The following is a 21,576-nucleotide window of genomic DNA, read 5'->3' as shown; positions in this document are numbered from 1 at the left end:
ATCTACGTCAGCGCATTGGTATCGCCATTTAGCACGGTAATGCTACAAGTATTCTGGCGTCCTTCCCCGAATCCTCTTATTTAGATGAGATTTTCCTTCTTTAAATTTTGTTTTAAATTTTATATAAAAATTTATTAACCTACAAACAAAATGGAAAGATTTCATGGATTTATGCTTTCAAATGTAGTATTAGGTCTATATTATAAATTTTTTATTCATTGTATGCTAATGTTACTAAAAATTACATTATTCTTACGCACTTATCACAACAATTGTTACAAATCGCACGACTTCTAGCAACTTGATTCTTTACAGTTCAATTTTGCATCCTATTGTAGAGTTTTAAAGAGTTTACAAGAGTGGCGTGATTTGTAACAATTGTAACTACAATTTTCTAGTGGCTGCAAAAGGATATCAGTCGGATACAGGGGGGAGAGCCATTAATCCTTCCCATTGAAGGCTTTAAGGAACCAACCTGGACAAATACCCAATGTCCCATCCCTACCTTCCCGTGGTGCAGCTGTTAGTAAGCATAATTTTACAAGGTAGGGGCCACTCATCAATTAGCACTGGTCAGCTTGATGAGTTAATGACTGAATTTGATATAATTTTCCTCTATTCATTGCCTAATTCCCTCTTTACCCTTTCCTATCCAGTCCTCTGACTGAACTCTTACTTTTGAGCATTCGAGGCCTAGGGGTTCATTTCCCTTTCCTTCCTCCTCTTTCTACTTTTCTGTTCCTACTGCTGACCTTCTATGGCACTAAAATCGTCCTCCAGTGTCTTAAGGAGGAAAACCTGGTGATCAACAAGATCTCCCAGCTAGGTCCAACAACAGCAGGTGTGGTCCTCCAGACATTCTGGGGGTTGTGTGTGAATGAAGTAGCCACCAAAACGTTAAAATATGGTGTTCACTTAAATCGGCTACAACTTGCCATTTTTAGAAATGGATTCGGAACACCTCAAAATCTGTGCTTCAGTGGCTGGCCATGATAATATCTTTGAAAAATATTGGAGTGCAAGAGGTCAAATTACTTTATTGTCAAACGCCTGGCATTAGAAAACAACAACAACAATTTTCTAGTTAAAAATCTAAGTGAAATGAAGGTGATAATGCTAGTGATGGGTCCAGGGTCCAGTGCCGGAAATTACCCAGTGTTATTTGCTCTTACAGGGTTGATGAAAACCCCGGTAGAAAGTTCAACCAGATAACTACGTCAATTAACTTGTATTTTAATAAAATCTATTTCATATAGCTACATTTAAATACAGTACTATAAATGTCTGTGACATATACACACCTTAGGAATATATGTCGTTTGCCAAGGGCCCAACTGTTGCTGACTGCACATTGTCGCAGCTTGGGTTGTTCTTCCATCGCCTGTTGGAGGCACTGCAGTATGAGATGGCAGTCATCCATGGCCTTGTCATCAGCACGTCGCAGCTTCCTGAATGGTGCCAACAAGCGATACCTGAGGTTGAATGCCTTGAAGCGCATTCGATGAGGATAACCTGTGTATGGAGATTAGAAAACAATTGACATATCGAAACATCAACAAAAGTTGGAATTAGCTGGATATCAATGTTTGTGTTTTCACTGTTACATATCTTGAAGCATTAAAATTGTTTTAAACATCTGAAACTAAATTCCAGGACAATGGTTTCAAAAGCTTACAACTGTTTTGTTGTAGGCCTAAACATCTTCTATATGCTCTTCAAAATTGTAACATATCGTTAGTTAATAGTAAAATGGTCACCCAGATCTGACACATTTCTTATACAGTAAAACCTCCCTAAAACGAAACGCGATCATTCCAGAATTTTTTTTCCGTTTTCACAGGTTTTCGTTTTACAAAGGGTTGAGTTTTGGCAAAACTAAGAATAGACTATTGCAATATGCTCACTGTAGGAAGAACACAAAGAAGAAATAATTTGAAATGAAAGTCACTACAGTACATGCAAAGTGAATTTTATTTTCATAATTATTACCGTAACTTACGTAATTGCAGCCTCTCTCCCTCCCTCTCTCTGCGCCCTAGTTTCTTGGGCCCCACATTTCTTTTAAAGTGCATTGCGACAACTTTCTTTTTAAGGGAACATTGTAGAATTTCCTTCACGTCCTGCATCAATTCAGAGTGTAAATTATGCCTTGATCCATCGGTTGTGTAACTGAAGTTGTGTTTGATGGAAATAGATTAACTTCACACTAGACAAATCAATCCTTGGATGGCAGATAGCATTGTCTAAAAACCATATGACCTTACGACCTTAATGTTTCATTGCTCCATTAAAATTATGAAGCCACTCTTCCATGATAGAACTGGTCATCTAGGCTTTTTTTTATTAAATCGCACAGTTTTACTTTATTCACACTGTTATTTAACCACTGTATTGGCACATTAATACAAAACTCTGAATAAATAAACGAAATGTGAAACTAAATTGACACTGCACTACAATTATTCTCAGTTTTATTTACTCCCACTGTCCTTTATCACTGTATTGGCTTGTTAGCACAAAACTGAGAATAAATGAAAAAAAAAAATGCAAGAGGGTTTGGAAGAAGTAATGGTACAGGAGGTGGGGTCCTTGACAGTAAACACAGAATAGTGACATGATTAGAGAAGCTTCACCTCCAACGCCTGTCAAAGAATACCGAAAGTCTTCCATATCTTTGCATGTACAGTCACATAAAAAATTATGTCATGCTTCATACAGTATTATCGCAAAATTAAAAATGGTTTGAAAGAATTTAGCAACAGTTACACTTAAAATTAACTGTTTTGTCAGGTTTTTTTTACCTAAATGATTCCATTTTCACGTTAGGCAGTTTTCCAATTTAAAGTATTATTTTACATAGGAAATCATTCTGTTCTCAAATTTATTTTTCGTTTTTGCAAGTTTCCTTTTTATAGAGGGTACATTTTAGCAAGGTTTTACTGTAATTGCACAGTTCATTTTAAAGTAAGAATATTACATGAAAAACCAATTTTTTATATAACGTTAAATTATTTACTAATGCATTGGTTTATGCACTAAAAAATCAATTTCAAATGATAGTGAATATGTTAAGGAAATTAAAATGAACAAAAATTGTATCGTGTCCCCCCCCCTCCATAAATTACTCTTGACCAATATGAATGTGGGCTTACAATGTGTTAGTATCAGTTCATAGCTTATAGGCATACATAATACAGGGTGTTTCAAAATGAATATCGGGGTTTTAAGGCTTTGTAGTATTTATTACATTTAACGTACAATTATAAATAATACACCAAATGAAAGAGCAACTGAAACAGTTTTGTAAGCACATGCACCGTTTCCTGTGTCTGCGCGTTGAACGAGTGAGAGAGTCTGTCACGCGTAGCCCCAAGAAATCTGTTCGGAAGACTAGTCGTGAATTAGCAATTCCAGCGACGTCTGTGTGAAGAATTTTAAAGAGACGCATATGGAAGTACATGATTGGTTAAACGACGTTGTACTCGACCGCTGGATTGGCCAAAAGAAGCTGAATGATAGAAGTTGTTTTTCATGGCCTCCACGTTCACCAGATTTTACGCCATGCGATTTTTACCTTTAGGAATTCATAAAGGATCTTGTGTATGTACCTCTGCTACCAGCTGACTTATCAGACTGAAGCAGTTGTTGCAACAATTACTCCAGACACATTGATCAAGGTGAGGGAAGAACTTGCTTATCGACTCGATGTGTACCGTGTGACGAATGGTGCTCACACTGAGCACTTGTAGCAAAACTGTTTGAGTTGCTCTTTCATTTGTTGTATTATTTATAATTGTATGTTAAATGTAATAAATACTACAAAGCCTTAAAACCACTATATTCATTTTGAAACACCCGGTATATCATGAAATTCGTTTCATGTGAAAAACAAATGATGGCTAGTAGTTTTACTGTAATACTCATAAGTCATGCAAATAAAACATACCACCAGCCATAAGGTTGACAGTTTCTAGAACTTGTAGTGAACGAATTTGCCGCATTACAGTTGCTCGATCAAACCGTCCAGGTGTTTCACTGGCGTTGCTTCTGAGACAGCGCACAAAATGTGGCCGTGCATGAACCAGTGTCCTCAGCAGGTTGTCCAATCTCGTATGGAAGTCTTGTGTGAGAGTCGACACTGGTTCATCACCATTTAGCCTGTAACAAAACGCCACCATACTGAGATGTGCAACTAGGTTATCGTAGTTTTCTTTACATTGAAATTTCGTTAGTGCAATTGGAGGATTTCAATTGTAAATGAATAGCACAATCTTTTCACATTTAGGCAATGTGGTCTTTAACAGTCTCAGTCAATCATTCTTTGATACGTCCTAAATATTCTCTTGAATTTATGTTTGTAATTGAATCTGCAATTCTGAATAAATTCCAATTGTTTAAACTCTAAATATTCTTTCAGAATATCCAAATTTCGTTAATGATTTAGAAGCAAATGAGGTACCAGTAAATGAAAATGAAGTCACTCTGTAAATAGTACATGTAAGAGCGAATTTTGAAAAAAAAAAAAATGTTGCTGAAGTTAAAAAGAGAGAAAGCACAATAAACTGAGATAATGGTGAATGAAAATAAAAAAATATTATGTTTCAGCCAAAGTCAATCTCAACTATTATGATTTATGATTTTTGATTTTGATAACTAAGTAATGCATGATTTGATCAAATAGATAACAAAATAGGAAATGTTATTGATAAATAAGTATTAAGTAAGAGAAAATTACTCGCATTTAGATATCTCTTATTTTTAAATCCTATTACCATATAGAATTTCTTTTCTTCTTTGATAGTTTCTTAACTTCGAGGATAAGCTTTTTCATTTTCAATCATATCCAAATAATATAAAATATAGATTTATCTTGTGAATACAAATCAAAAGACACGAGTAAACTAGACTAAAGGAAAGAAAATTACGTAATTATCTTGATTTGTGTTTGGTTGAGAAGTCCAAAACATTATTGTGCCTATAAAACATGAAGCTTTATATTAAATGCTACATTGTATAATCAATCATTAAGTTACAAGTAACTACTGGGTGTTCAGTTCAAAGTGCGTCATGGCTCGCTGTATGCCGTCATGTGGCTAGCCGATGAGCCTAGAGAATTCAATCTTCCTACACTTCTGCAGAAGTGTATAACCTAAGAGGCAGAGAAGTTGCCTAGCAAGTACGGCATTCATTCTGAAGAGTACGTACCGATACGTACGGTAACGCCGGTAGTGGCAGGAATGTGAACTGTTTGGAAATACGTACTGTCGGGATATGGGGAGAGGGTTAAGACGATTACTTACGTATTTGTTGACATTAACTTCGATGGTCAACATGGACACGGAGCATTTGATTTGTGTTGTGGAATGTTACCGTACGCAACCAATGATAACAAATACCCTGCGTACGACTTGCCGGTGCAAAACACAGTTCGAAAGAGGTTATGGTAGCACACAGACCGTACAGACTGCCATCTGTTGCTACGACGTTCAAGTTATACCGTACACGTTCTCAAGTTCAGATTGAAGAATGCCTTAAATAATAGGCAACTTCTCTAACATATAAGCTGAAACTCGCTTCAAATCGCTGACCCAACAACAGTGACGTCATGACACACTTTGAAATGAACACCCAGTAGAATATTATTACAAAAATTCTGAAAAACACAAAGTGTTAATTACACAGTATATACTCAGTTCTGCCATTTTAAAAAACCTTACACGAGTGTTTAGTAAGTAAACATATTGTAAGAAAGTAAGTTGAAACTCACAGGTCTGTGTGAGACGTAGGAGATATCCTGAAGCTCACTCCTCGTGGAACAGTTTCAGCTGAATAGAGGGCTTTCAGCTCACTCCCAAACAAGTGCGTTGCAAACCCGAAATTACAACTATGTTTGTGAAACACTGCTACCAGATCATCTGGCACCACATCCTTGTTTGTGTCTGTAAATGCCCAAACCAGAAACATGAAGGTAACATAATGTGAATTTCAAGGAAATCTAGAAAGAATAATTCATGTCAAGGTGGTATGAGCACCATGGTCAATTAGTTTCATACAGGCAAGCTTTGTACCTATTGGATATATCTTTTTTAGCTCGCATCAATACTTGTAATTTTAAGTGTTGTTGTCATCTTTTTGCTGTGAAGATTATTCCTAGTTACAATTATTTTATACCGACATCAATACATTGATTTCTATCACTATCACCCACAGAGAATAAATTTTAAGCTATAAGATGACTTCTAATTAAAATTACAGTAAAACCCTGATAAGTCGCTGTTCAAGGGACCGGGTATAAACGCGTATTAACCGGGACCTTGTATTAGGCGGGTATACTAATTTTAACTTATATACAGTACCGGTATCTATTAGCATTTTTCTTTATTGAAATACATGATCCATGAAAGGTAATACAGTATTACTTCATTATGTGATTACTGTACTGTACGTCAAAGACATTTACAATATGTACTGTACTTAATTCTTTCGGAAAAAAAAAAGCCATTTATAGTTGTTTGCCATGTGCGTGTTCTCCAAGTCCTCATGTTTACCACCTTCAGTTTCTGCGATTACATCCTCCCGACGTCGCAGCTGTAGTGATTGAGTAGCGATTTTTTTAATATCATTCTTAATGTCGATGATGGGATTCCTAATGCATCAGAGAGTTGTTTCTGAGTAAGAGTACTGTTCTCATCATACTTTCGTAAGATTTCCAATTTTCCGACACAGAAAGCGCTTTTCGTTTAACGCTCATTGTAATCACATTCACAGACACTTCAATACACTAAAGGACAACAAACTGACCAGCAAAAATTTCCAGAATTTTATTACGGCCGAGTGAGGAATGCTGTTTGAGAGAGAGGGTTAGCAAGAGAGTGAGGTATTGTAACTGTATGTAGGCTTTAACCACGCAGGTAAGGAGTCGAATAAGAGAGCGTAACAAGAGGGTGGGGTATACTAAGGTATGAAGTATGAAGGTTTAAATGCGCAGGTAAAGGGTCGAATACCAATACTTTTCAGGTTAATGGCACCAGTGAGTTCAGTGACCAAGATGTTTCATTGCTGTTACAGTACATTGCTGAAAATTACATCAAAATATTCCACAAAATCAGCGTATTATGCGGGACTTGAGCGTAATAAACTGAGTATTTTATAAAGACGTTATATATGAAATGTGCAGGGACCCGACAAAAAAAGCGTATTACACAGGATAGTGTAATAAACGGGCGTGTCTTATCGAGGTTTTACTGTATTCACCATTTTAGTCGAGATGTTTTATCCTCCATGTACAGTTGACAGGGGCATTTCATTTGAAAATGCTAACGCATCATTGGTAGACATATGTTACTGCTTCTTGTAATAGGAGCAGTATCTGAGAAGGCCTAATCAATAAATAGACTCTTGTCTTATCTCTTCAAAGGAAAATGCCAGCTGAGTATTAATTCACCAAGGTTAATATACCGACATCTCTGTGACAGTGAATGTTGAGACTTTTAGGAAGAAAGTGCATTGGTACTTGTTGTAATTACCAATCACATAGTATAGTTAGCTTGCAATCAGTGATAGTTTAAAGCAATTAACAAACATTTAGTGAGCACATACTGTACAGTGCTTTAGGGTGAGTAGGAAATAGAGTGTAGGAGATGCAATATGGATAAGAAATGATCAGCACCCAAGAAACACATAAAAATTTGCGAGCCAATATTGCATAAAAAGATGAAATTATACAATTAATACAGAAATTGGGGACTTAAGCTTCCAATAATGTTTACAGGAGCAGCAATATCTTTCTACACAACATTTGTTGCTTTTAGTGATTATTCCAGAGAAGCTACGTACCCAGGAAATCAGACGCATCATACACAACTCGACCAGCAAAGTGCTGAATCCCAAACGTGCGAGGTTCCAAAGGCTTGGGTTCAAATAGTCGTGGGTTCTGCTTGTGCTGCACTTTGACTTTGGCGATGTATGACTCGGCTGTGCCTCGTATTGAGCACTCCACGTCCAGCATGCTCAACAGGCCTGTGCGCTGTAAACAAGTTCACGGCAATCAGTTGCATGTGTGTCGTAGTTCGGATATCCATCTTGGGAACAAAGATTAATTAGCTTTTTGAGCTCAGTCTAAATAGAGAGTCACAATCATTTTTTAATTTAATGAATTTGCCATTACAGCACAGAGGTGTAGACTGCTGTCACACACTGGGTTTGATCCCAGGTGGCAGACTTCTACGACACAGGGATACAAAAGTTGATCCCTCGATATGACAATTGTCTCACTCCCTGTGGGGTATATGTTGAAAAATAGCTCAATAAATGCTGTATCTGTTCCAATAAATCTTTCCATGAAATTGTGTTTTTCTTCTGTAAACGGCTTCAGGAAAACTTACTTCCTAGATGGCCATTATTAACATGGTGGAAAGAAAAAAATTAACTTTTTTATCTGTCCCATGAGAATGTTTGTTTGTCAGTTCCCATTCCTTCTTTTGTTCATTTCTTCTAATTAGAGAAAATTAATTGGAATATTCCAGAGATAATGCGATACTCAGTGAAGCTAGAAACTCACAAAAACTCTAGCAAGTTGTCATTTACGTTAGGTAGGAAGAATTTTAGAGGGGACAGTAATTGTAGGACATTTCATAAATGGTGCTTTCATCTGAATCTGCAGGAAGCAGAATAAATTTACACTTCACCAAGTGACAAAAACTTACATAATTAATGTTTTCCTAGTTTATTTACATTTTTGTTAATAGGAAGGTGTAAGTGTGTACTCATTTAAACCACAAAAACAGCAATTTAGAGTTTCCATATTTTTTTATCTAGGCTCTGGAATGTTATACTATAATCAGCATTGTACTCTGTTCACCTTATACCACTGGAAGACTAAGTAGCCTTCAAGCCTTCTAGAATTTGTGACGAAGTGAAAAATTAAGCCTTTACCTAGACTTAGACTCCAGCTCTTCCAATATGTAATCTTTAGGGCTAGGATTTTGATGAAATTGCATCTTTTTTCTAGTAAGCCAGAAACATAGCTGCTTTAGTATTTATATGTTATGTGATAAACTGAGTGTTTTGAGACATATTTGTTAGGGCATTTTTTTTTGCATTTTTTTGCCTCTTACAACTCATAAGAGCATCTTTTGTTTTATTCGGACATTTTTTTAGGCATTTTCATTTAATTTTGGCCATAAATCCCCATTATTAAAATAAAATAATGTTTATTTTCTTTGATATTTTGTCTACATATTTTATCCATTAATACCCTTTATTTTTTACTTGGTTATTTAACGACGCTGTATCAACTACGAGGTTATTTAGCGTCGATGGAATTGGTGATAGTGATAAGATATTTGGCGAGATGAGGTCGAAGATTCGCCATAGATTACCTGACATTTGCTTTACGGTTGGGAAAAACCTCGGAAAAAACCCAACCAGATAATCAGCCCCAGCAGGAATCGAACCGACGGCTGAGTGCAACTCCGGATCGGCAGACCGACCAAGCTATGCCGGTGGCTAATACCCATTATTTTGTATAATATTTTAATCGTTTTTCTACACAAATATTGTCCTTTTAACGTAGTACACCCCATGTAATGGATCAGTCCAACCACCCCTTCAATATAGACTCCTCTATACCTGCTAATTCCGGATGAGTGGCCTTGTGGTAGACTACATGAAAACTACATCAGGTAAAATAATTAATTAAAGTGTACCACTTAGAAAAAATTATGTAAAATTAAATAAACTTAAATATTGGTACTAAAATTTAATTGAATTACTAGTCTAAATATTATGTAGTACAAAACCTTTTCTTACTAAGCCAATTATGTACAATCAATTTTTAGGGTATTTTAAGGGCATTTTTGAAAGATTTTTAGGTCATAAATGCATTGTTTTAGGACATTTTTTTCATGATTTATAGGTAATCAAAATCCTAGCCCTAGTAGTCTCTAATCTGTCAATCCACAGATCACTGATACAACTGACTCTGCTGATGGATGGCTGAGACAAAGTTTGCTTTTTTTTTTTCTCACAATTTTTTTCCTACACCAACATAAACTTATCACTTAAATGCTTGCTTACCAGAGATGAAATTAGGTCGATGCAGGGGACGTTGTCTACATAATCCACTTCCACCTCGCAGTGTATTCCTTCGTCTCGACACGATTCAATACTCGACTTGAAAATGTGCGTGTTGTAGAAGTGTTGCATCGTCTCTGCACACAGGTTGATGCACAGATGCTCCAGCTGACTGGGCTGTAAAGTACAGACTGATTCACTTAAGCAGCGATACATGAATTTTAATTTTATCTTTCATATTATGCCTTATATTTATGCATAATAAGTATGAATAATCTTTGGCACGAAAAATATTATAACTGAATTGTAGATTTTTGAAAGGACATCAGACAGCAGATACATTTTATTAGGAAATTTAGAAAAACTTAAAAAAATGCAAAATAATAAAATGTGGTCAATTATATTGAAGTTGCCAAATTCTATGGTTCAAATTTGATTTTCAGATGAGAGATTGTAATACTGTTTTAATTTCTATTATTATAATTAGTACTTAAATGTTGGAGATTGAATACAAAATATTAAATACACTGATTACCTTTACTTCAAGTAGAGTTGGGTCGATTCATGAACGAATCGTTCATTCGAACGACTAATAATAAAGAATCGTAAGAATCGATTCATGGTATCAACGAATCGTCGTTCAAAAGAATCGTAACGAATCGTCGTTCAAACGAATCGTAACGAATCGTCGTTCAAAAGAATATGAAGGAATCGGCATGGTATCGTAACCCACGATTCTATTCGTTGTTTGATGTAACCTGTCAACGGACATTTCCAAACCGTGTCGAATGCTCCCGAGCGAGAGTGAAATCAAAATATGTACTGCATTTGTTAAGTATGGAAAATAATGAACACAAACCTGAAATTTGCATAGTTAAATAGAGATGTAATGCAAAAAATGTACTTCATAATAAGGTTCAGTTGATAAATTATAATTTAGAGACATTATCTTGGGTAATTTTGTAGACTAATGGAGTTCATACTGAATGGTTCCAGCCAATGAGAAAGAGACAATCCAATGTCTCGCCTCTTATGCCATCTATGAGAGAGATGTAGAACGTTTTTGTTCTACGCGTGGTTTGCAAAGGAAAGTGTCCTGTAAGTCGTTCGTTGACGAATCGTTGGAATCGCAGAGTAGGAAGAATCGTGAACTCGTTGACGATTCAAAAGAATAGTTGGAATCGCAGACTGAGAAGAATCGTGAACGAATCGTTAGAATCGATTCGTAATGTGTGATTGAATCGTTGGAATCGACTTCTGAAAAAGAATCGTGTTGCCCAACTCTAACTTCAAGTAGTCACATATTCTCTTATAGATAATTTATTTTTAATTTTAAATATAACAAAATGACATCAAATAAAACAGTCACTTTCGTAAATAATAGGAAACAACTTAACAGAAACATTGAGTGTGATTAAATTTTGTTTGAGAGTGTGAATAGAAAGTATCGTTACCCAAAAATTAATTCATTTAGGAACTATTCTTGCAATTAATTGCTTAATTAAAATAGATCAAATGATCAATAAATTCTTTTTATGTCTTTTAATCTGCTATTTGTTTTTTTTAAAAAATCAGTTATTTAATGCCGCTGTATCAAGTGTGCGGTTATCTGATATTAGTAGAATTGGCGATGGTGAGATGGTATTTTAGTGATTTTTAGCCCAAAAATTCACCATGGGATGTGTCAAAATGCTAGGAAAAATCTCAGAAAAAACTCAACCAGATAATCAGTCCAAGTCATTTATAAAAATATATATGTCTGAAGTAGAAATAGATTGTTTTCACTCTTTAGAATTTTTATGTCTAGCAATAATATCCTATTATTAAGTTATCACATGAAGAAAGTACGCTATCATGTTGTTTGACTTACATTAATTACGAATATTTCTTTTATAAGAAATAGAATTAGCATCTTGCTCCAACAATTGCATTTTCTTATCATGTTCACAGATAAATAATATTAATACACATATTGAAGTTTTGTAATGTTTGATTGAACTCACTTTAGGGTCCTCAAATCCAAACATGTCGAGGATTCCAATGAAACCATCTGTAGCATGGCGCACAGCATTGTTGAGCGCTGCCATGGATTTGCTGGACTTCGAACCAGCGGTTCCTACAGTGGAAGCGTGCTGACTGGCAATCTTCAGTGAGAAAAACACAAATGAGTTAAAGGCATATTCCAATAATTTTTGTGACTCTCACAAAGATATATATTTTTTTTCCTTTTAGGTCTTTTATTCATTCTTCCTACTCTGAGAAAGAGGATGTTTTGGTTGATTGGAATATAATACCAGTTTGTTTTAAGTTATGCAAAAGCTGATACATAGGTTGCATAACGAAGTTCCTTCCTCCACCTGGGAAAAATGCGGCATAACTTTGGGTAATAAGACTCAATAAATACTGGGTCTATACATCTTGATTACACAACTTTTAACACAACTATACACTGTTGTCGTCTTTTGTTATTGTGATCTCTAGAACATAATACCAAAGACAAAACATAATCGCGAAAAACATAAGAATACAACACAAACACGAGAACACAAAAAATACATCACACTAACATACGAAAACAAAAACACACACAAGATTGCAACCTCATCCAAGAAATTAAATTATAACATAGCATACAGAACAAATAATACTCAACAAAAACATCTCAACACACAAACAAACAAATACGACCACAAAGGCGTATACAAACTCAAATGTAACACCTGCAATAACTTCTACATAGGACAGACAGGTAGATAATTTCAAACACGTTACAAAAAACACATCACAGCCATAACAAAATTACAAAACACTTCCACATATGCAGAACCCATCACAAATGCTAACCACACCTACAGAGACATCCACACAGACATGGAAATTCTACACATCCAACCAAAAAGCCAGAAACTAAACACATTAGAACAATACGAAATATACAGACACACAAAAACACATCCAAATGAAATTCTCAACACACAACTCAATTTCAGAACACACACACTCTTTGACTCCACATTACACTACACAAACACACCCCACAGAAAACAAAAACGCGCCAAGACCAGCAACAACCAGTTCTGAAGAAGGTCAATAATAGACCGAAACATATTAACCAGGTACAGTAATATTTAACACAAGAAAGACATATAATACATATTCTGAACTGGGTCTATTTCAGACACGAGGACAAAACAGTGATATCAAGTTCGAATAGAAAAAAAAAAATAGATGAAATTGGAGCTAGGCTCGCCCAAAAAGTCTCTTAGAATATCATGATAGAACACTGATGTTTCTCCATCTTCTTCATTACCATTCTTAACTCTACATCTCTCAAGTGAACAGAACACGTCTTATTTCTTACATCTGATCACTAAACTTCATATCATTATAAAAAAAAATCTGTGCATATAAGTCTAATAGACTCCATGTTGAAAACAATTATATTGCGAAGAAAAAACATAAATGTAACCCTAAAATTACGAAAGACGTAATTTGAGGTAAAAAAAAAGTAAGAATATGGAAAAAACGTACAATCTGGCAACCTTAGTTCATAAATTACAAAATGTCCGGTACTTACAGTAAGAATTTTTATTGAAATTAAAGATTTTTCGAAGATGATCTTTTCACTCTTACCTCTGCTTGGTTGTGAACTGATTCATTGGAATCAGAACTGAGTGTCCCAAGTGTAGATCCTAAGCGTTTGAGACTATTTGCCCTGCGGACAATTGTGGCCACGGTTCGACAGTAGAGGGCTTTAGCTAGAGAATCACGTGTCATATTTGACTGAAACAATACAAATGGAAACTTTTTTAAGATTGTTCTACAAATTTCTTGCAAATATTATACTGTAACCCAACAAAGGAAGAAAGTAAGTTCGTATTATTATCAGACAGAATAACATATTTTAAAATAAAAATAGTTATTTTTAACTTAGAAAGCATGATGGAAATATTCAGATTGTCAATTAATATAAACACAATATAATATTTGTTACTCAGTCAAATGTCACTTTAATGTTTTCATGCATTCTATCATTACATAAGAGTTCCTGGAAGGTCACAGAACCATTTTCTTCCTTTTAAGTTTTCTAATTCGTCATAATTTACGTTCATTCCTATAAATTTAATTCAAACCAGACTTTGTTGCACTTAAATTATTAAAATAATATACATATAAAATTTATAGTGCCTATGCCATATAAAATACTTAAACAAACAAATGCATAATGATTTTACTTATATTATTAATCCATTTGCGTCTCTAAATCATCTTAGTATGTTATTTTTATTAGCAAGAAGAGGCTGTGTTTCTTAATTCTTCATCAAATTAGAGGTTTCTCTGAACGAGAATTATTCTGTCAAGTGTAAAGAATTTTCAACTTCATTCAAGGTGATATTTCAAGGCTGAACTTTATAAGCCTCGAAGGCGTAGAGTAGCAGAATTATGAAGAATATAATTACTAGTTAGTTCCAGTAAGAAATATCAAACATGTTTTGTGTGTAAGTATTTAATTATTGCCAATACGGGTGTGTAATTTAGCAGTCACTTGTCACACATTCCATGCCATCGACCTCAACTGGCAACATGCCAAGATGTCTGTCTTTCGTGGAAAGACCAACATACCTTTATCTGAATTATAGAGTTTACGTAATGAGTAAATTTATAAATGAATTTTGCATTAATGCAACTAAAATGATTGAGAAAGTTTTTATTAGAAGAATTCTTAATTAAAAGTATAGTTGCATACATAAAAACAAGTATGTTCACATGTAAAATGTGGTTCCCAACAATTTATTCCATTTAAATCTGTAATTAGGAAATATTGACCTACCTACTCTAAAATTGTGCATCATAAAATCGTACACCACAGATATCAAGTAATATAGACTATCAATATAACCGAATATTGTTTTCAAAACCTATTATTTCTTTTATTTTTACAGGAAGGAGAAAAATTGCTGGCTTTGAAATATACGAACCAATTTAAAAAATACTTATTCTTAACTTACAGGTATTTCATACTATTATATGTACTAAATGTATTGTAATAGTTAATAGTTCACCAACAATTTCTAAATTGAAATATAAGATAATAGGTTTTGGCATGAAAAATAAGAAATAGAAGGCTTTGGAAAAGAAATCGTAATTTTAAATATAATTTTTCATCTTGAATCTTGCGTACACTACTTTTAACACTTAAATATAAATGATTGATAAAATGGCAAACTTACTAGTGTTAATTATATAAGCACATGTAGTTTACAGCTCTTTCGATGTGTACTGTATACCATCATCACAACCTACTAGATCCTGGCGTCATCTTGATATCGCTGCCTGTTGTAGGAGTGTGTTTGCGTGTTGAAAAGTGAAGTCAAATAGTGAGTGTGTTCTGAAATTGATCTGTGTGTTGAGAATTTGATTAGGGTGTGTTTTAGTGTGTCTGTATATTTCATATTGTTCTAGTATGTTGAGTTTTTGGTTTTTGGGTTGTATGTGTAGGATTTCCATGTCTGTATTTATGTTATTGTATGTATGTAGTTCTACATTGGACAGACAGGCAGATCATTCCAAACACGCGACAAAGAACACATTAAAGCAATAACCAGAGGACACAATACATCTACATATGCCGAACACATAACTAATGCTAACCATACATACAATAACATAAATACAGACATGGAGATCCTACACATACAACCCAAAAACCAAAAAACTCAACACACTACAACAATATGAAATATACAGACACACTAAAACACACCCTAATCAAATTCTCAACACACAGATCAATTTCAGAACACACTGACTATTTGACTCCACTTTTCAACACTCAAACACATCCCTACAACAGGCAGTGATATCAAGATGACGCCAAGATCTAGTAGGTTCTGATGATGGTATTGTATTGTATTGTATTTATTAACATTCCATGGTATTCATACATGCTTACAGCTAGAATATGGAACAAGTCAAAAAACTTAATACTATTATAAAATCTTAATTTATAGTCACAGTCTAGATGAAATATATACAGACGAGATTTACAATATAGTACTAGTACAACACAAAGTTTTAGTATCAGTTTCATGAAGTGTTATTGAATGTCATGAATTCACCTACAGAATAGAAGGCGTGAGAAATTAAGTACTTCTTTAATTTGGCCCTAAATAATTTTATGTTTTGAGTTTCATTTTTTATATCGATAGGGAGGCTATTAAAAATTTTTACTGCCATATAACGCACTCCTTTTTGATAGCACGATAGACTTGCCGATGGAGTATGAAAGTCATTTTTTGACGTGTATTTATGCTATGAACTGTTGAATTAGTTACAAAGTTTTCACAATTACATACGAGGAAGACAATGATGTACAATATACACCGAAACAGCTGTAAGCCACACGTGCTTATATAATTAACACTAGTAAGTTTGCCATGTTATCAATCATTTATAATTTTTCAGTGACAAATAGCAGGAATTGGCAAAAAATAATGTTAGCATTGGATTCAGAATATAAGAAATATGTTTATTATGGCATAAATATATTTAATAAGCTATGATTGGAGGCGAGAAAGTTACCAATAAATAGGTTTAAGTCCTGCATACATAGATGGTTGCTGAACAGACCTTTCTATTCAGCAAGTGAATTCATGGAGTGTGATGTAAATATTGTATTTTAGAAATGTAACCCTTTCTTTATATTTTAATTTGTCTCTTTGTATTTTAATTATACCTTTTGTCCTTATATAAATGTGTTAACCTATAGCATACTCTGTTAATTCACAGTGTTTGTTTTGTTTATTTCTCAGTGATTGTTTATTTGACTATGTATGTTTATTTGCTTATAATTATTTGTCTATTTGTCTATATTTATTTGTGCTAAGTTTGTTTGTGCATGTGTGAGTGTATGTGTGCGTGTGCATACTATTGAACCTGACGATGTCATATCCAGGCCTTGTACACTGGTTTCTGACAAATAAATATTGGGTCAAAATCGGTGTTGAGCAAAATAGCAAGATTTGGAAACTAACCATTCTCAAAGCAGGAATGTACCACCGAAGCATATGAAGTCAGTCAAGAGTTTTGTTTTCTCTCACTTTTCTTCTATTGTAACATAAAAAACATAAAATGACGAAAGTATATTTTGTCTCCATGCCATCTGCTTTCTAATGTAATAGGGTCTGTATAATTGGACTAACTAAAAGTATGTTTATTATAGATATTTATGCTCGACCATGCCGAAATGTAGTAATTATACACCTGGTAGCAGTCCTTTAATGCACCTCATTAAAGTACACCTACTCATTAAAGTTCAGGTGTTTTCAGCCAATGACAACTCAGCTTACAGGTGTTCAGCCAATAACGAGTCAGCTTTGTACCGTTATAAAGCCACAAGTATCGATTATTCTCGGATATGCAATCGAAAGAGAATTAGCGAAAAGTCATGGAGGCTGGAAATCCAATACTGTCGCAGAATGTTATGTTCTGTTACTATAATTATTAGCGTTAATTGTAAATAATATTCAAATAAATTCAATTTGTCATCTCGTTTTTCTATGTCGAATTCAATAATCAAAGTTATACCAAGTTTAACAGATTACACAAGGTCAATGACATTATTGTTCCTCGGAAAAAATCAATACTTTCGCGTCTGCGCACATCTCACAATTCACGACCTAGAACAAGGTCACTTCCGATCTTGCCAGATACAAATAAAATGTATACATCTGAATACTGTAATTTCAAGTTAGAAATATGGTCGAGCATAAAAAGTCGTATGAAACTCGCCTATAATGGTAATTAAGAAGCTCGTATGAAAATTATGAAACTCGCTTGCGCTCGTTTCATAAATATCCATGCTCGCTTCTTAATTACTATCATTATAGGCTCGTTGCATAATGTACTATTTTAGGTTTCTGTAACTTTCATGTGACTCACCATGTTGGCATCACAGACTGATTTGACAAGTTGGCCTCGAGCATTGTGAGTCCGTGAGGTGAGACCACGGAACAAAGCAACTCCAGACACTCCAAGCAAACTTGCCACTGCTTTCAGTTCTGCGTCACCCTTCACATCCACCTCGAGACCCTGTCCATCCACGAACTGGACGTTTCCAAGCAGAAGGACAGCCGCTAATACTCGCACTACATCCAGGAATGGGATACCCAGTACACCTGCACACGGGAACAGGGCATATCTAATATGTAGCATGTGGCTTGGTTAATATTAACACAGCTTCACTCTTTTGGGGTTGAATGTTGAGAACATCTCAAAATAATATGAACCATATGGTTAACATATTGTTATATCCAAAATACAATGAAAATTTCGGTCACTTTCACGGTAATATGCTGTTTTTTATTACAACGTTCATTCTTTCTATATGCCATATTATAATGCAGAATATATGCCATATTATAATGCAGAATATAAGGGAAGAGATTTTTCTCTAAGGTGATTAATTTGTTTCTAATATGAATTTGAAGTGCATAAATGCATAGAATCTTGTAGATTGTCAGTTGTGCATATATTTATACTATAATCTTTCGCTGTAAGAAAAATCCTAATGTAAACACTAGCACGTGACTGAAGTGAGGCTTCATTGGCCGCTGTTTGGCGCCATAGATTCTCATTACGTGTTTCCGCCTACTGTTGTACATTCTGTTTCATGTTAAACATTTCCCGTTACTTGTCAAGTAGGCCTAACCTCACTACTATGCATTCATTTGCTTAGGAAACATTTACTTTATAATTACTGCAATTAAATTATTTTTAAGTCTTATGTCTTCACAATGGACAGGTGAGGGTGCAGAAGCCATACTACAGTACCACATGCTTACGTGAACAACTAGAAGCTCAAGTGACGCCAGCTTGTTACAAGAACAGACTACCTCGGTATTACTGTTGGTATTCATCCGCGTTCATAGTGCATAACAAAATATAAAAGTAGCTTTTCTTTTAAATATCGTTTTACATATGAGTGAAGTTATATGTTTCATCGTATTTAACTAGAATTAAATTGTTTTACTTTCAAATAATACAAGATTATGGTTTCCAAATACGAACTATATTTTCCTGCGTCGTGTGAGTGTTTCGACTGTGAGCCAATCACAGATATGCTTGTGTTTACATTAGGATTTTTCTTACAGCGAAAACAGTATATAAATAGCCTAGTATCTGTTAAATTTACGAGTCTATGTAAAAAAGTATAAAATTAGTTTTTATACAAAATAAGTACCAAATTTATTATTCTAGTGAAATTGTATTCACATTGATATGTATAGGCCTACTATAATAAAATACAAATAAATTGAATAATTAAAGGAAGAAAATCTCATCTAAATAAGAGGACTCGGGGAAGGATGCAAGAATACTTGTAGCATTACCGAGCTGAATGGCGATACCAATGTGCTGACGTAGATATTGACTGCTTCGAGGGTCCCCAGAAAGCTGCACTAAACTTCTGTCTATGGTGAAGATGAGAGCTTTGGCTTCACTACACCATGATCCAAACGTTTCAACCACAAAAGGGACAGAAATATAATTATCTGCAAGATGTTTTATGGTGTTGACTGACAGCGGCACTTTCTGCTGCAGATCCTGGTGTCTTAGAGGTTGAAGGGGCCAGTGTATCCACACATGTGGAATCTCAAATTAAGGATTTGCCTACACGCCACGGGACTAGAGTCAGACCATCGCCTAGTACAGTAGCGTGCAAATTAATCCGAACAACGTAATTACTTATGCAAAAACACTCAAACGGGATAAAAAAGGATCTAAGACATACCTCAGTAATCTATGTGGCCTCCCTTGTTCCTAATAACAGCTCTGAGACGATTTGGCATGGATTCCACTAATTTCCCACAAATATTATTCATTTCTTCATCGCGAAACCATACACCAATGAGGGCAGAAATCATCTTCTCCTTTGTAGAACAATCCATTTTTTGCATTCTTCTTTTGCAAATTGACCACAAGTTCTCAATGGGATTGATGTCGGGTGAGTTGCCTGGCCAGGGGAATACCTGAATATTCTTCTTGTTGAAGAATTCTGTAGTTTTTCGAGACGTATGGCATGGTGCCAGGTCTTGTTGGAACACACCTCTGCCATCCGGAAATGATTTTTGCAGCTGGGGTACGATTCTGGTTTCCAATAAGTGAATATATTTGTCAGAATTCATCATTCCCTTGATAGGTATTAATGCTCCAGGTCCTTCATGTGTAAAACAACCCCAAAACATTACTTTAGGGGTGTATTTGGGTGCTTGTTGGAGATGACCTGCTGTTACTTTTTCGGATCCTTTCCGTACGTAAGAAACACGGTGGCCGTGGACCTCGAAATGAGACTCATCGGAAAAAAGTACATTCTTCCAGTCATTCACTGTCCAGTGTTGATGTAATTTTGCCCACATTAAGCGTTTTTTGCACATAACAGGGGTTAGCAGTTGCTTCTTAATGGGCTTACGAGCCCTTCGTCCAGCTTCCAAAAGCCTACGCCGCACTGTTGTGACGTGAATATTCGCCCCAGTGGTAGCCATTAACTCGCGGGTTAAGTCGACAGCAGTTAGTCTAGGATTTAATTTACTTTTCCTGACAATTAAACGATCATCTGCATGTGAAGTCTTCCTTTTCCGGCCACAGTTTCCTTTTTTCTGTTGTGTGATGGATCCAGTCTCCCTGTATTGTTTTATGATGGAATTAACAGTAGCCAAACCGATGTGACACTCTGCAGCAATTTGCCTCTGTGTCATAGAAGAATGCTCTGCTAATGCTATAATTTTAGACCGTTTTCATGGAGTTGTATCCATTTGTGAAGACGACAGAATGTACACAGGATACGGTATTACAGTAAGTCTTCAACACAACTGAAATGCTTATAAGTACAAAACGACAGGCAAAATGTCACATGTTATAAAAAAAAATAATGACAGACCTTCAACAATGGAATTACACGTACTACAGATGTCAATTAAAGCGGTATGAGCAGCTGTGAGGCCAACAATGACAGAAAATGTAAAAATATGTCGTGTTCGGATTAATTTGCACGCTACTGTATCTTGAATTACTCTTTTAATGTTTCCTTGTGTTACTAATTCTCATATTAACGTATAGCCTACAATATATAAATGAAATTAAAAAAAAACTGCAGATAGACTAATACAAGAAAATACAATAGAGCTGTCAAACAAATTATCTAACATGTCTGCTGTAGAGTAACGGTTAGCGCGTCTGGCTGCGAAACCAGGAGGCCCGGGTTCGAGTCCCGGTCGGGGCAAGTTACCTGGTTAAGGTTTTTTCCGGGGTTTTCCCTCAACCCAATATGAGCAAATGCTGGGTAACTTTCGGTGCTGGACCCCGGACTCATTTCATCAGCATTATCACCTTCATCTCATTCAGACGCTAAATAACCTTAGATGTTGATAAAGTGTCGTAAAATAACCTACTAAAATAAAAAAACTCTAAAATGTCTGAACTGCTTAACAATAATTTGAAATAACC

General features: G+C 35.2%; 1 protein-coding gene across 2 annotated transcripts in view; it reads right to left on the bottom strand.

Annotated features, from left to right (window-relative positions):
• dachs (unconventional myosin-IXb-like dachs) overlaps positions 1–21,576 on the bottom strand; it is a 414,275-nt gene that overhangs the window by 8,300 nt on the left and 384,399 nt on the right. For both annotated transcript variants that reach the window (XM_069832004.1, XM_069832005.1), the window contains 8 exons: positions 18,016–18,251; positions 13,708–13,857; positions 12,078–12,218; positions 10,078–10,251; positions 7,837–8,026; positions 5,768–5,939; positions 3,947–4,158; positions 1,302–1,512 (listed from right to left, as the gene is read on the bottom strand). In XM_069832004.1, coding sequence (XP_069688105.1) covers positions 1,302–1,512; positions 3,947–4,158; positions 5,768–5,939; positions 7,837–8,026; positions 10,078–10,251; positions 12,078–12,218; positions 13,708–13,857; positions 18,016–18,251 — 1,486 coding nt within the window. The remainder of the gene's footprint in view (positions 1–1,301; positions 1,513–3,946; positions 4,159–5,767; positions 5,940–7,836; positions 8,027–10,077; positions 10,252–12,077; positions 12,219–13,707; positions 13,858–18,015; positions 18,252–21,576) is intronic.

Source organism: Periplaneta americana, chromosome 7 (genome assembly GCF_040183065.1).
Source record: "Periplaneta americana isolate PAMFEO1 chromosome 7, P.americana_PAMFEO1_priV1, whole genome shotgun sequence".
In the NCBI taxonomy this organism is placed as follows: domain Eukaryota; kingdom Metazoa; phylum Arthropoda; class Insecta; order Blattodea; family Blattidae; genus Periplaneta; species Periplaneta americana.
The sequence above is the reverse complement of the archived record's forward strand: the minus strand, read 5'-3'. Positions and strand labels throughout refer to the sequence as shown.